The sequence below is a fragment of the Theropithecus gelada genome, chromosome 11 (genome assembly GCF_003255815.1).
Source record: "Theropithecus gelada isolate Dixy chromosome 11, Tgel_1.0, whole genome shotgun sequence".
NCBI lineage: Eukaryota > Metazoa > Chordata > Mammalia > Primates > Cercopithecidae > Theropithecus > Theropithecus gelada.
Window position 1 is genome coordinate 65,413,800 of NC_037679.1, and position 16,454 is coordinate 65,430,253.

The 16,454-nt window shown below is 40.9% G+C and overlaps 1 protein-coding gene across 3 annotated transcripts in view; it reads left to right on the forward strand.

Annotated features, from left to right (window-relative positions):
- Positions 1–16,454, forward strand: part of TCP11L2 (t-complex 11 like 2) — a 42,084-nt gene that overhangs the window by 18,049 nt on the left and 7,581 nt on the right. For 2 of the 3 annotated variants that reach the window (XM_025401314.1, XM_025401315.1), the window contains 3 exons: positions 315–451; positions 12,764–12,951; positions 13,157–13,338. In XM_025401314.1, the coding sequence (XP_025257099.1) occupies positions 315–451; positions 12,764–12,951; positions 13,157–13,338 (507 nt within the window). Of the gene's footprint in view, positions 1–314; positions 452–6,411; positions 6,953–12,763; positions 12,952–13,156; positions 13,339–16,454 lie in introns of those variants that run through there. The other variant, XM_025401316.1, reaches the window with a different exon arrangement.

Here is a 16,454-nt window from a genome sequence, read left to right on the forward strand (position 1 = left end):
AAGGAATAGAAGCCATATGCCCTGTGTCCAGGCTCTTTAAAATTTCAGGGGCTTTCAAATGAAAATTCCTTCTTGAATTTTTCTTACATAATTAAGATTGTTTATGCTTCAAATAATTACTCTTGAGATCTGTGGAAGAACACATTTGCAGTACACACATATGACCTATGAAACATGACCCTACCAAATGGCAATTGAAACTTTAAAACCATTTTGGGGATGTTTATTGTTTTTGGCCTGGAACATAGATCATTGTTAGTGAATTTCAGCTTCACTTCTTAATCATCTTTCCATTTTAATTCTAAAATTTTTAGACAAATATTCCATGTCCTGGACCTCATGAAAATGGACATGGCCAATTTTACAATTATGAGTCTCCGACCACACCTTCAACGCCAGTTGGTGGAATATGAGAGAACCAAGTTCCAGGAAATTTTAGAAGAAACTCCAAGTGAGTATAATATAATGTGTATTTATATTGAAATTAAGTTAAAATGTGATGTTTTCATTTTTGACATCATATATAGTATCACTAAAGAATTTTGGCCTTTCTATTAAACATTTTTTTACCTTCGAAAATTGACATTACAAACTTACAGTTGTTTATTCTGTCCAGGAGCTGTGCTAAGCACTATTTGTTTCTTCATTCATTCAAGATATATTTATTGAGTGCCTCCTGTGTTTCAGACACTGCCTAGGTGCAGTGGATACTGCAGAGAACAGAATGGAATACAGTTGCCGTCCCCAAGGAGCTGACATTCTAGTAGGCATGACAAATAAATAAACGTCTTTATTTATGTATAACTGGGCAAATAAACATATATGGACAATATATGCTTATTTGTGTATTATTAAGTGCTACGAAGAAAAATAGGATAAAGGGACAGTAAGGGTCAGAAGTGAGGACAGGTTGTTTTTTAGATGTGATGGACTGTGAAGGTCTCTATAAGTAACATTTGAGTAAAGTTTGCAAAGAAATGAGGAAGGGGCGGGCCGGGCGCGGTGGCTCAAGCCTGTAATCCCAGCACTTTGGGAGGCCGAGACGGGCGGATCACGAGGTCAGGAGATCGAGACCATCCTGGCGAACACGGTGAAACCCCGTCTCTACTAAAAAATACAAAAAACTAGCCGGGCGAGGTGGCGGGCGCCTGTGGTCCCAGCTACTCGGGAGGCTGAGGCAGGAGAATGGCGTGAACCCGGGAGGCAGAGCTTGCAGTGAGCCGAGATCGCGCCACTGCACTCCATCCAGCCTGGGAGACAGAGCCAGACTCCGTCTCAAAAAAAAAAAAAAAAAAAAAAAATAGAAATGAGGAAGGGGCATGTAAAGATGGGGAAAAGTACGTTCTAGCCTGAGGGACTGCAAGTACAAAGGCTCTGAAGCAGAAACTTGCTTATGAGTTTGACAAACACAGGGCAGACATTATGACTGGAGTAGAGTAGGTAAGGGGAGAGTGGTAAGAGATGAGGCTGAAAAGGAGATAAAGGCAGAATACTTAGAGCATTGTTAGTAAATGAGAGGAGTTTGGATTTCATTCCACATGTGGTGGAAACTCATCAGAGAGTTTTAATCAGGGGAGCAACATCTGATTTTCATTTTTGAAGAATATTCTTGTTCCTGGCTACAGAATAGATCATGTGGGAACAAAGAGGGAAACAGAGGTACCAATTAGATGGCATTGCAGTTGCTCAGGCAAGAAATGATGGTGGCTTGTTCCAGATGGTAGTGGTGGAAGGAGTGAGGAGAGACCAGATTCTGGATACATTTTGAAGGTGGAGTAATCAGATTTGCTGAAGGTTGGATAAGGGAGAAAAGAGTTAAGGATGACTCTAAGGTTTTTGGCCTGTACAACTGGGTGAATGGTGATACAGTTTGAGTGAAACCGGGGAGACTAGGGGAAAGAAGATTGGGAGATGACATGGAATCAAGAGTTCAGTTTTGGTGATATGAACTTTTGAGATTTCATTTGACATCAATGTGGAGATGTCAGGTAGGCATTTAGATATGAATGAGGAGTTCAGAGGAATAATGGAAACTGTGTATATACATTTGGGAATAATCAGTATATGTATATATGTGATATAGAAAGCCATGGAACTGGGTACTAGTTAACACTTAGAAAATCCTTATCACATTCTAAGTACTTTACCTGTATGAACTAATTTAATCCTTGCAACAACTATATGAAGTTACCCCCCATTCTATGGGAGCGGAAACTGAGGCACCTTGAGGTTAAGTCACTGGCCTATATAACACAACTTAAAAGTATAGGGGTCCACCTAGGAAGGCAGCTTGCCTCCACAGTCCATGTTCCTATCCATTATATTACACTGGGTGAGACTTCCTAGGGGGAGTGAGTATGGACTCTGAAAGAAACTGACATGGGGCAGTCAAGCAGCTAGAAGCTGAAGTTGAGATGAGGAGGAGGATCTAGCAATGGAGACTATGAGGGAGTAGCCAGAGAGGTAGTGTGACAGTCAGAAGAGGGGGGTGTCCTGTAAGAGATACGTGAAGAAGGTATTTGGAGAAGGAAGGCATGATTGGATATGACAAGCATTGCTAAGTGGTCAAGAAAGACACAGGCCAACTTGACCATTGGATTTGACTGTATGATGATGGTCGGTAACCTTGATGAGAGTGGTTTCAGTGGATTTGTGTGCATTAAAACCAGACGGGGCAGGGCACGGTGGCTCATGCCTGTAATCCTAGCACTTTGGGAGCCGAGGCAGGCGGATCACCTGAGGTCCGGAGTTCAAGACCAGCCTGACCAACATGGTGAAACCCCTTCTCTACTAAAATATAAAAATTAGCCGGGCATGATGGCGGGTGCCTGTAATCCCAGCTACTCAGGAGGCTGAGACAGGAGAATTACTTGAACCTGGGAGATGGTGGTTGCAGTGAGCCAAGATCGCGTCACTGCACTCCAGTCTGGGCAGCTGAGTGAAACTCTGTCTCAAAAACAAACAAACAAACAAAAACCAGACTGGAGGGGGATCAGGGAAGAATAGGAGTAGAAGAAATCTTAGCTCATGGAATCTTCACAATTACCAGTTACCCAGTGAAGTAGGTACTGTTATTCCCTTTATCTTACAGGCAAGGAAACTGAGATGCTAGAGGTTGCACAGCTGGCAAGAAGGTGGCTAACTGCTCTTGGCAAACTTTTGACACAGGCCTCTGGGGTTTAATTAACCACTATTTAAGGCTGAGTTAGGTGGTTTCTGCCCAAATAATCAACACAATGGCCTTACATAAAAAAGACAAAACAGGTGCCACATTTAAAGGGGCCCTGGCAGGCAGGAGCACGTCCAGAGGAGAACACATTGATCATGGAGGCCACATGAGGAACCGTCGAGGAAGCTGGGCATGTTCTGCTTGGTAACAAGGAGACTCAGGTGGGCCATGGCCCCACCCACCCTCTCTGTTGACAGTGACTCAGAGACTGGTGAAATTCTGTAGGGCAGACTAGGATTCATGAGAGGGAGGAAGCAGACAGCTGGTTTTGACCTTTCTGATAGTTGGAGCTGTTTTAACTTTGTAATGGGCCTATTACAGCAGTAGTCAGTGCTAGCTAACATTTTGTATGAGCACTTACTACATGCTAAGTCCTTACTGTACCGCTTAAGTAGTCTATTCAAGCATCACACTAGCCCTATGAGGTTGGTACTGTTATCCCTTAATTACAACTGAGGGAAGTGAGGTTAAGGTACTTAGCCTAGATGACTACTAGTAAGGGGTAGAGCCTGGGTAACCCAGATGTGTCTCTGACTCAAAGCGTGTGCTTTAGATACTGTGAAACCCTGTCTCTTCAAACAAGTTATCAGCTGTGGGGGATATTGCAGAGGGATCTCTCACATCATCTGGCAGATGATTTAGTCATCTGGATAGCCAGTTATCTAGTCAGATAACTTCTAAGTTTTGTTCTACAACCAAAACTCTATGACTCCAAGGGCTATGTTGTTTTAGCTTCAAAGGGGAGGGAGTAAAGTGAAGTAGAATGCTATGTCGAACCTGGATCTGAAACCTGAACTGTGGCAACTGTCCACAGCAGCATTTTCCTGAGACTTAGTGGTTGGTTTCATTTGTGTACCTGTGTATGTAAACACATGTGCAAATGCACGCATATCTTTAACCAAGATAGCTTGGAATCTTGAGCAAATTCCCTAATAGGGTGAATTATGATTTTGTTCATCTCAAATTATTTGCCTGTTTTTTTTCTGTTTTTTGTTCGTTTGTTTTTTTGTTTGTCTTTAAGAGACAGAGTCTCACTCTATTGCCCAGGCTGGGGTGCAGTGGCATGATCATAACTTACTCTAGCCTCTAATTCTTGGACTCAAGGGATTCTCCCGTCTCAGCTTCCCAAGTAGCTAGGACTATAGGCATGTGCCACCACACCTGGCTAATTTTTAAAACATTTTTTGTAGAGACAGGGGTCTCACTGTGTTGCTCAAGCTGGTCTCTTAACTACTGGCTTCTTCCTGCCTCTCAAGTTGCTGGGATTACAGGCATGAGCCACTGCACCTGGCTTGCTTCTCTTTTTAAAACCCAGGCTTAGTGACCTGTAATCCATTTGCAACTTTTCTATTGACTCGGATATATTCAGAGATTTAAGAATAGAGCAAACCCAGCTTTGCATGTAGGTCATTATTGCTTAGCAAGAGAAATCAAGAGTCCCAGAAGCAGAGTGTATGTCAGCTGTTAATTATGTCCCCAAGTCACTCTGCCAAAAGTCGGCCCCTGTGCCCTAATATCAAAATAAGAGCCTCATAGTATCATACAGAAGGACAAAAGTGTTGGATTTTTGTGTACACATGATTATATAAGAATTATTAGAAAATTAATACAGAGAAGTACTCTAGATTTCTGAATTGGCTCCAGGAAAATATTTTCTTTTGCCTAAGAGGAGATTTTATGTAATTGCCTATTTTAAATATAGGCAGGAAAACCTTAGGAATGATTATTTGTACTAAGTAAGTAGCAACAAGATAACATTAGATCCAACATGTAAATTATCTGTGAAAAGAGCAAGAGATGATCCCTGGGTGGGGGCCATAAGTAATTTTGAAGATACCCAGAAAGAAAGGCTTTTTTTAGACAGTATCTTATATCTGATCAAATGTTTTCATGAACTTTATTTCATATTATTCTTTAAAAAAATTCTGCAGGACATAAATATCTCTTTCAGAATATATGAAACTCTATTGTGATTCCCTTCATCTGTCACATGAGGCATTCAAGAAATATTTATGGAACATTTTAAAGAAGAGCAAACATGCTCAGTGACGACCTCCTTAGACTCAGTCATGCAGCTAAGTAAACAGTGGAGGCTGGGTGCAGTGGCTCACACCTGTAATCCCAGCACTTTGAGAGGCCAAGGCGGGCAGATCATGAGTTCAGGGGATCGAGACTATCCTGGACAACATGGTGAAACCCCGTCTCTACTAAAAATACAAAAATGAGCCAGGTGTGGTGGCGTGTGCCTGTGATCCCAGCTACTGAGAGACTGAGGCAGGAGAATCACTTGAACCTGGGAGGCAGAGGCTAGAGCGAGCCGAGATTGCACTACTGCACTCCAGCCTGGGCAACAGAGCGAGTGTCTGTCTCAAAAAAAAAAAAAAAAAAAAAAAATCAGAAACAAAAACAGAAAAAACAGTGGAGCTAGGACTGGAAACCAGGTCTCCCAAATCCAAGTCCAGATTAAACCAAGCTGCTACTTTTTCAGCCTTCTTTGAATTTTTCAGTTTTGTGTTATATTGTAATACAACTGAGTTGTATTGCAAGCAACAGAAACCAACTGTAGCTGACTTAGCCAAAGGGAAGTGAATAGAAGGATGGAGGAAGTTCACAGAATCAAAGGAAAAGCCAATATGTCAGAAATCAGAAGAATGTCACAAATCTGGATAAGAATAACCAAGGGATAGCAAGTCTCCCTTGTCACGATGGTTGATGTGGGCTATAAACATGGGCCATTCTTGAACACTGTCACCACTCAGATCCCAGGAAGGAGTCGGCTCTGCTGGGCACGTGACTCTGCTCGGCCAGCCCCTGGTCGGGAAGATAGGGCCTCTGAATTGAGACTCACAAAAGAAAACATAGAACCAGAGGAAATGGTTTCTCAGAGAAAACCAGCACCAAAAGAAGGGAAAGTGAGATGTTGCCAGGCAAAAAAGAGATGTCGTGGATAAGGAAACTACATTTTTCCAACTGAAAATTGGGGTAGAAGCACCTGTAATACCATTGCTTATTCTGGTGTCTGTCTCTCCCTCTTACCAGACTAGGAACTTCTTGAGTGCAGGGACTGTGCTTATTTACCTTTAAATCCCCAGTACTTGGTACAATACCTGGGACTAAGTAGGTACCCAGTAGTTTTCGTCGAATAAACGAACGAGTGGAAAAACTCTTAATCCTGTCCCCAGGAAAAGCCAAGGTTGCAGGTGCCTCATGAGGCTGACCTTCCTTTGGAGCCACAGAGAAGAGTCACCATGCCAGCCTGTGAGAGTGAAGTCTCTGCAGATCCCTGAGAGAAGAGCCAGCGTTTCTCTCTAAACGCATGCTCCTTCTGCTTTACCAGTCGTTCTCAAGTCAGACTACAAATTAGAATCATCTGGGGCATTTAAACACAGAGGCCTGAGCCCTGCCTCAGACAGAATAAATCAAAGTCTCCAGGAGCTGTGCCCATGAACAGTTTTTTCGTTTTAAAGCTCCCCAGTGATTCTAAAGTCAGCCAGGATTGAGAACCACTATGCCACACTGTTGCTTTTGTTCAAGGTAACTATAAATGGGCTCTTAAATGTGTCAGCTGTAAATGATTAAACTTGCAGTATAAGTGCTTATTACTGCCACATTGTAATTATATTCACGATGATGATTTCCACTCGTGCTTTCTCAGTTGGATGTCTTAAATGAAAGACTGCAAGTCTTTTCCATCTTTATAAAACAGAACCAGCAAACCAAAAACAACATTTGCCAACTGAGGAGAAACAAGAGTTGCGAAATTCTGGGGGTGGTGTTGCTTTAGTGTGGCAAACAGAACTACTCATAAATTATCCCTACTCAAGTGCTGGATCCCAGGAATAATTTCAGTCTATTTCTTTCGCTCTCGCTCTCTCTCACTCTCACTCTCCCTCTCTAATCTGCACCTGTATTCAGGCTGTATTTCTTGGCAATTGTCACCTTATAAATTCTACCAAATATATAATTTTAAAAGAACTGTGGTATAAAAAGCAATTTGTTTCTAGTGGGAAACCTTAGAACTGGGTCTAAAGCAAAATAAAGTGAATTTTGCCCTAAGGCAGACAGGCCCAGTAGAGAATTACTGCCTCCAAACTTTCAGCCTCCTGGAATAGCCTTGGCATGTCAAATTTCATTTAGTTCATGATGTAAGAGACATTTTATTCAAAGTTAGAAGAACTACTTATGAGCGAAAGTAAATACTATTTGTCATCTAAGACCATGGTTCTCAACATGGTTCTCTCAGGGGTGATTTTGCCACTGCCCCCGCCCCACAATATTTAGCCATGTCTGGAGACACTTGGCTGTCCCATCCTGACAGGGCAGGGTGGGAGGCTAAGGAAGGGCATCTAGTAGGTAGAGCTTAGGGATGCTGCTAAACATTATATAGTGAACAGGACAGCACCCAACAATGGAGAATTATCCAGTTCAAAATGTCAATAGTGCCGAGGTTGAGACACCCTAAATAAAGAATCAGAATGAATCCATTTCATGATGACCCAAGGAACCATCTCATGCTCCAGGAAAATTTGGGCTTCAATAAGCAAGGAAGTCCGGTGGCTGTTGAGCACTTGGGGGTTGTTTTGTATTTGGAATCAGTCTCATTTCAGCTAGTCATGGCTGATGGTGGGTGCTTTCTTCTTCTTGCCTTCTTTCCATTGTCTAGAGGGAGCCATTGCCACTTGCAGAAGCAAGCCCTTGCAGAGGCACCTTTTGGAGCAACTCTATGTGAGTTGTTTGTCATAGAAACTGTTAATATCAAGGGAACTGTGCTAATAATAACTATTAGGCACCTGATAACCTATATTATAGTAATATTTAAGTGCCATATGCTTAAAAATGAAATGAATTCAAGTAAAAAACCTCATTTCCAGTGATACATATTTTTTATCCAGAAGAACTGAACTTGATAAACTTGTCTAAAGTGGAAGGACAATTGAACTGGACATTGTCTTTAAGGTCATAGTCTTTAAGGTCAGATTAAGTATGACACTAAAGTTCAGTGATTTCTTCCTTCCTCACTGCTTCCTTCTCCCTCTCCCATCTTGCCTTCTGGAATAACCCTTGCCAAATACCAGGGATCATAGTGCATAAACTAGATTTTCAGTGTCTGCATGTTTTCTAGATAACATCTCCTTTAAAGCATTGGCTTTTCTTTAAGGGGACCTGCCTAGATTCTGCTCCCTCATGCTAGCACACTAACTGGTGTTTACATACACAGAAAAAGTCAAGTTCCCAAAAAAGCTCGTTTTAACCAACCCACTGCTTAGCCTACTCACTCTTATTCCACGGTGATCACTGTGTCTGAGGCAACTTCATTAATAAGGCAGCTGTCCTTGTATCAGGCAGAGAACCTGACCAGCCCTCTAGAGACAATAATCCCCCTCCTTAAAGGTTGTTTACAGAGTTAAATGAGCTAATGTAACAATTGCTAACACTTAGGGGCATTTCCTTTGTGCCAGAAATGGTTCCAAGTGTTTTGTATGTACTAGTTTGTTAAATCTTTACCACAGCTTCAGGAGGAATACTATTATCCCCAGTTCACAGACAGAGGAAACTGAGGAGACGTTAGGTAACCCGCCCAAAGCATACACCGAAGTTGAGACTGCCTGGCTCAGTCCCGCGCTCCCAACTACTGCACGGGCGGGAGCCTAGCACAAGTTCTTAGTCACATGTTGATTGCTTTGATATTAGGTTGCTCTAAGTTGAGATTCATTCATCTGCAATGCATAGGTTGCCCTAAGCTGAGATTCATTCATCTGCAATGCAAAGCTGACTCCCCAGTCAAGCTGCTTCTTCATTCTCTGTCTTGCTTTCTAAATCCTGTTGCGGAAAAGACTGTTGCTGATGAGTCTCTTTGCACTGCAACTTTTGTTTGTGTTCTTGTCAAATCTGTTTCAAGGAATAAATGTAAAAGACTTGTCTGCCCAATTATACTGGGCTCTGTTTGACATAATTAATTTTAGAAATGGACACTGTCAGTGGTAGGCTGGAAGTGGTTGGTACAGACTTGGGAGCCATTTGCTGTATTTGAAGGAATTTTATGAGCTAGTAAACATACCCATTACTAAAAATTAAATTATATAAATTTACAATTAAATATATTATATTAAAAACAAAGGTAAAACTCTGGGAAATCATTAGGCAATTTCTTATTAAACACACTTACAACCTAGTAATTGCAATACTGAGTCTTTATCCCCAAGAATTGTAAACTTACATTCACACAGAAACCTGTACATAAATATTCATATCAGCTTTATTTGTAAAACCCCAAACTGAAGCAACCAAAATGACTCTCCACTGGTAAATGGATAAACAAACTGTGGTATATCCATACAATAGAATACTACTCAGTAATAAAGAGGAATGAACTATAGATACATACAACTTGGATGGATGCTTAGAAAACAAAGCCAATCTCAAAGGGTCATTTTACTGGTCTGCTCAGGCTGCCATAACAAAGTACCACAGACTGGGTAGCTTCAACAATATTAGTTTATTTTTCATAGTTCTCAAGGCTGAAAGTCCAAAATGAAAGTGCCAGCTGATTTGGTTCCTGATGAGGGCTTTCCTCCTGGCACTATAGACATGCCTATTTCTCAGTGTGTGCGGATGGAAAGAGAGTCTCCTCTTTTAAGGGTATCAACCCTCATGACCTCATCTAACCCTAATTACCTCCCAAATTCTCCATCTCCAAATGTCATCACAGTGGAAGTTAGGGCTTCATGATAGGAATCTGGGTGGCAGGTGGACACAAACAGTCCATAACAGCTACATATTGTATGATTCTATTTACATAACATTCTTGAAGTGACATAGTTATGGTGATCATTGGTTACCAGAAGTTAGGGTTGAGGTGAGAGTGTGACTACTGGGAGGTAACATGAGGAGATATTTTACAGTGATGAAATAGTTGAGTATCCTGATGGTTACAGGAATCCACATATGTAATAAAATTTCTTAGAACTACACACATAAAGAATGCATTTAAAAACTGGTAAAATCAATATAAGTTAATGGTATTGTACCCATGTCACTTTCCTGATTTTGACAATATACTGTAGTTATTTAAGATGCTGTCCTTGGGGGCAGCTGGGTGAAGGGTATACAGGAACTGTCTGTACTATTTTCACAACTTTTTAAGTCTTTTATTTTGAAATAGTTTAAGCTATTTCAAAATTTAAAAGTTATTTTTAAAGCCCTAAAAAGGAATGAACTGTGATATATAAGACAATGTGGATAAATGTCAGAAACACTATGCTAGGTACTTTATGATTCCATTTATATGAATTTCTAGAAGGCAAACTAATTCATGCAGTTAGGAGTTAAAAGTAGCTGAGTGAGGTGCACATTGACTGGAAAGGGAGACGAGAGAACTTTCTGGGGTAATGGATATCGTCTATATTTTGTTTTAGGTGGTAGTTGCACAGGTACATAGAATAGTCAAAACTCACCAAACTGAACACTTAAGAACTGAACATTTTCTTGTACGAATTTATTATGTCTGTAAATATAAACATATTTATATGTGTGAAAAAACAAAATAATAATAATTATAAAAAGTAAAGGAAAACAAATACTAAAAACTCTTCACTTCCAAATTATCTTACTATTGTCTATAGTCTTGACATTAAAGAATCTCAGGATGGTACATATAACAGGTATAAAGTACCTGTTATATCTGGATGATGGAAACACTATGTAGCAGTGTACTATACTGGGCATCTCTGCTCAACTTCATATTTAGTGACTCTCCTCCCACTTGCTCATTCTACAAATGAGGAAATCAAAAGCTCAGGAGAGAAGTGAGGGCTGGAGATACAGATTTGGGAGCCTTATGGGGTATGGGTGGAAATAGAAACCACAGAAACGAGTAAGATGGTCTAGTGAGATTGAAGAGTACCAAATCAATGGGGATTGGGTAGAGTGCTTGGAAGCATCACCATTTAAGGAACAGGGAGAGGAACATTTTCCTGTAATTGAAGGGAGATGTACCTATCTTCTCATCCTGTCTTCTCAACCCAGGTATGAAATGCAGAAGCACAGCTAGGGGAGACTAAGGAAGAGTGGTATTAGAAAAGCCAAGGAAAGAGTTTCTGGAGGGCTGTACTAAGAGATGTCTGTATTACAGAGGTGTTTAAAAAAAATAGGAAGGACATGTTTGTTGGATTTGACAACCAGGAGATTGGTGGTGGCCTTAGAAAGGTTATGGGAAAGATTTATTTCAGAACCTCTTTGGCCTGTATTCTGTATCTTGGTAGATGGCACAAGCATTCATTCAGGTGTCCAAGGTACAAATCTGGGAGTCATCCTATAATACTCCTTTCCTACTCTCTACATGAAAGTGGTCACCAAGACCTGTGGGTGCTCCCCCTAAATATTTGTCAATTTTCTCCTCCTTACCCCTCACTTCCACTGCCTTATCCATTCACTCTCTTGTCTGAACCACTGCAACAATTTACTCTCCCTCCACTAATTCAGTCTTTCTCTCCAAGCAATTTTTCTAACATACATATCTGATCATATGGGTTCCATGTTGAAAATAATAATATTCATCCGGGTGCAGTGGCTCACACCTGTAATCCCAACACTTTGGGAGGCCGAGGTGGGTGGATCATGAGGTCAGGAGATCAAGACCATCCTGGCCAGCATGGTGAAACCCCATCTCTACTAAAAATACAAAAATTATCTGGATGTGGTGGCGCATGCCTATAGTTCCAGCTACTCAGGAGGCTGAGGCAGGAGAATCGCTTGAACCTGGGAGGTGGAGGTTGCAGTGAGCTGAGATCACGCCACTGCACTCCAGCCTGAGTGACAGAGCAAGACCCCGTCTGAAAAAAAAAAAGAAAGAAAGAAAATAATATTATCCAAAACTCCCCATTCCCGTCGCTGGTGTTTGTAACCTGGGGACTATGAATCTGATAAGAGAGAATGACAATTGTTTGTGGACATGTGCATGTGAGTGTGCACATTCACCTTGGGAAAGGCGTATCTTGAATTAGATATTTAAGGCAGTCTAAGACCCAAAAATGTGTAATAATTATACTCTGTTTTCTCTTCAGATTGTATAAATCTTTCACCTTTTACCAAAAATGTGTGAAAATTAATGACTTTACTCTAAATACCTTCTCTGCACAAACTCAAGGCTGGCTTCTAACCACCCATCCAATGCCATCTGCTACAACCCTCTTACCCCTAGTTCTTTATGGACCAGCAATACAGATTTGTTTGTGGCATCCAGAATGTGGCATCTAGAATGTGCCATATGCTGTCTTTTCCAGAGCACTTACAGAGCTCTTCCTCTTAGATTATTTCCTGGACAGCCTCTTCTCCCACAATTACTAGCATTCATTGTACTGTGTTATAGTTGTTAGTTTACAGATCTGTCTTTCCATCTGGGTTATAAACTCCTTGAAGGGCATGGCTGTGTCTTTTCATTTATGCCCAGCACCCAACACAGCATCTGTCAAGTGGAATACACCAGTGAAGGGATCAATCAGCTGTAGAACAAATATGTGGCCTTTTCACTCTTAGGTGCTCTTGATCAGACTACAGAATGGATAAAAGAATCTGTAAATGAAGAATTGTTTTCTCTTTCTGAGAGTGCTTTAACTCCTGGGGCCGAAAATACCTCCAAGCCAAGCCTGAGCCCTACTTTGGTGCTAAATAATAGTTACTTGAAACTGTTACAGTGGGATTATCAGAAAAAAGAATTACCAGAGGTGAGTGATTTTGTTCTTCCCTCAAATTTCCCAGTATTTTAATTCTTAAGTTCTAACTTTGAATCATCTGGTCTGTGTTTCATGTGGTTTAATGATTTTGCAAAAATCAGATAAAAATGGGAATTTGGAAATGACATTGCCTATTTTGTATTTTCATGCTATTGAGCTACCCTTTCTATTTTTATATTTTAAATAAATATGTTAGACACTTATGACAGATGGAGCACGTCTTCAGGAACTGACAGAAAAGCTGAATCAATTGAAAATTATTGCCTGCCTGTCCCTAATTACCAACAACATGGTGGGTGCTATTACAGGAGGCCTGCCTGAGCTTGCAAACAGGTTAAAAAGGATTTCAGCTGTTCTACTCGAAGGCATGAACAAAGAGTAAGTTCCAGATTTTTGCATCTGCTCCCTCTTGTATTAAGGCTCTGCATGCGTCTCAGAGAACAAGAATGACCTTGGACATCTGGATGTGAGATTCAGGACTGTGCTTTAGAGAAGCTTATCTTACACTTTCTTTTTCTAGAATTTCCTTTCATCTCTCTGAAGGCTTAGATGTCCTCTCATAGGAAGGGAGAGATGTTTTCCATGACAAGTGCCAGGGTGAGTGTAGTATTTCCACTGACAATGAATTTGTACAACAGCTTTTCTTTGACAGTGCTTTGGAAGAAAAACAAGCGAAACACAGAAATCTGCCAAGCTCAGTGTTTAGAATTGTGCAAATTGTTTTTGAAAAAAAAAGAGTCTCGCTCTGTTACCAGGCTGGAGTACAGTGGCGCAGCCTGGGCTCACTGCAACCTCTGTGTCCCGGGTTTGAGCGATTCTCCTGCCTCAGCCTCCCGAGTAGCTGGGACTACAGACATGCACTGCCACACCTGGCGAATTTTTGTATTTTTAGTAGAGACAGGGTTTCACCATGTTGGCCAGGATGGGCTCGATCTCTTGACCTCATGATCCACCCACCTCGGCCTCCCTAGAATTGTGCTATTGCTTGTTCTGACATCATCATTTTTCTGCAGTGAATTGTTTACTGACTTCACAAATCCACCTTGCTACGAAGTCTTCAGGAGTGCTGACAATTCTGCCCTTCAGAGATGTGATACAAGTCCAGTGAAGATTTTGGTTTTTGCTACATTTATCTCCAGTATTATACCTTCATGAATGCTGGAATCCCATTTAGATTTTGCATTTACATCATCCAGTAGGAATTCCTATCCAAGTCAGAACATTCTTAGTCTTGGTGAATGGCCAGATGGTTCTGTGAGTCTCTTATGGGTCAGCTTCTCCTGCTGGTTCCCTTTCAGGTGTCTTCAGAGGCATGTCCTCTTTATTCCTGTAATTGAAGGAAGATGCACCTGTCTTCTCATCCTCCCACCTATTATTCAGAGAGCATGTAAATTACTTGATGAAATCCTAGACTATTAAGAGCCAAAAGGAGCACAAGTAGTTATAGAATCCAACTTCTCATTTTGAACTGAAGCTTAGAGATAGAGTAGAATTTGCCTTGGGCTGCACAGATAGAAAAGGGCAGACCAAGGACTGAGCCCTGATCTGACCTTTCTCCTGATTCTGATGCTCATTAATATTCCAGGACCCAAGACCTATAATGAAAGGAAACCTCTGATTTTGCAGTTGGTCTTATCTTACCATTTCCCTGCACGGGTAATCATTACTTTCCAGAAACTTTTATTAAGCCTTTAGAGAACACCCAGTGCTGCTGAAATGTTAATATAAAGTATACAGAAGGTGGTTACTAAGAAGACAGGCTTTTGGGTCAGACATACCAGGGTTTAAATCCCAGCTCTGCTATTGACTTACTATGAATACTTGAATAAGTTCTCAAATTACTATGAGCCTGACTTTCTCACTTGTAAGAAGGGAATAATAATTGTATTAATATCTACCTTGGAGTCGTGAGAACTTAAGATGATTCATGTACAGGTGTGTGGCACATAATATGTACTCAATGAATGCTAGCTTAACTAGCCATTAAATCATCATCTTTATAATTGTATCTGGTTGTTTCATTGTTTAATTTTTTCCCTGGTGTTAGGAAATGAATACAATCAATTCTCAATTATCCTCATTATGGACGGGGCAATAGCATTCATAGTATAAAAAAAGGGACAGTACTAAATAGTAGACCAACATGTCGTTTATATTTGGTTTGATGACGCATCTTGAAAACTAGAAACAGTTTTCCCTCTTCATTATGAGTGGAAGGCATGGCTTATGCTAAGACAACTTTTTTTGAAGAGCTGAAAGGATTTATTGATTGGTTGATTTTTAATTTTTTTCCCTTTTTCAACTTTTAGGTTTAGGGACACATGTACAGGTTTTTTACATGGGTAAGTTGAGGGTCACTGGGGTTTGGTGTGCCAGTGATTTCATCACCCAGGTAGTGAGCATAGTTAGTTTTTCAACCCTCACCTTCCTCCAGACCTCCACCTTTTAGGTGTAGGACCCAGTATCTGTTGTTCCCCTTTGTGTCCATGTTTACTCAGTATTTAGCTCCCGCTTATAAGCGAGAACATGTGGTATTTGGTTTTGTTTCTGATAATTCACTTGGGATGATGGTTTCCAGTTTTGCCCATGTTGCTGCAAAGAATGTTATCTTATTCTTTTTACAGCTGTATAGTATTCCATGGTGTATATACCATATTTTCTTTATCCAGTCCACCACTGATGGGCATCTAGGTTGATTCCATGTCTTTGCTGTTGTGAATAGTGCTGCAATGAACATATGAGTACATGTGTCTTTTTGATAGAGTGATTTCTGTTCCTTTGGGAATAAACCCAGTAATGGGATTGCTGAATTGAATGGTAGTTCTGTTTTAAGTTATTTTAGAAATCTCCAAACTGCTTTCCACAGTGGCTGAACCAATTTACATTCCCACCAGAAGTGTATAAGCGCTCTCTTTTCTCTACAACCTTGCCAGAATCTGTTATTTTCTGACTTTTTAATAATAGCCATTCAGGCTGGGCACGTTGTCTCACACCTGTTATCCCAGCATTCTAGCAGACCGAGGCAGGTGGATCAGTTGAGGTCAGGAGTTCAAGACTAGCCTGCCCAAGATGGCAAAACCCTGTCTCTACAAAAAATAATTAGCCAAGCGTGGTGGCGCATGCCTGTAGTTCCAGCTACTCAGGAAGCTGAGGCAGGAGAATCACTTGAACCTGGGAGGCGGAGGTTGCAGTGAGCTGAGATTGCGTCACTACACTCCAGCCTGGGCAATGGAGTGAGACTCCACCTCAAAAAAGAAGAAAAAATAGCCATTCAGACTGGTATGAGATGGTATCTCACTGTGGTTTTGATTTGCATTTCTCTAATGGTTAGTGATGTTGAGCATTTCTTCAGATGCTTGTTGGCTACATGTGAGTCTTCTTTTGAGAAGTATCTGTTCATGTCCTTTGCCCATTTTTTAATGAGGTTGTTTTTTGCTGGTTGTAAGTTCCTTTAGATTCTAGATATTAGACCTTTGTTAAATGCATAGTTTGCA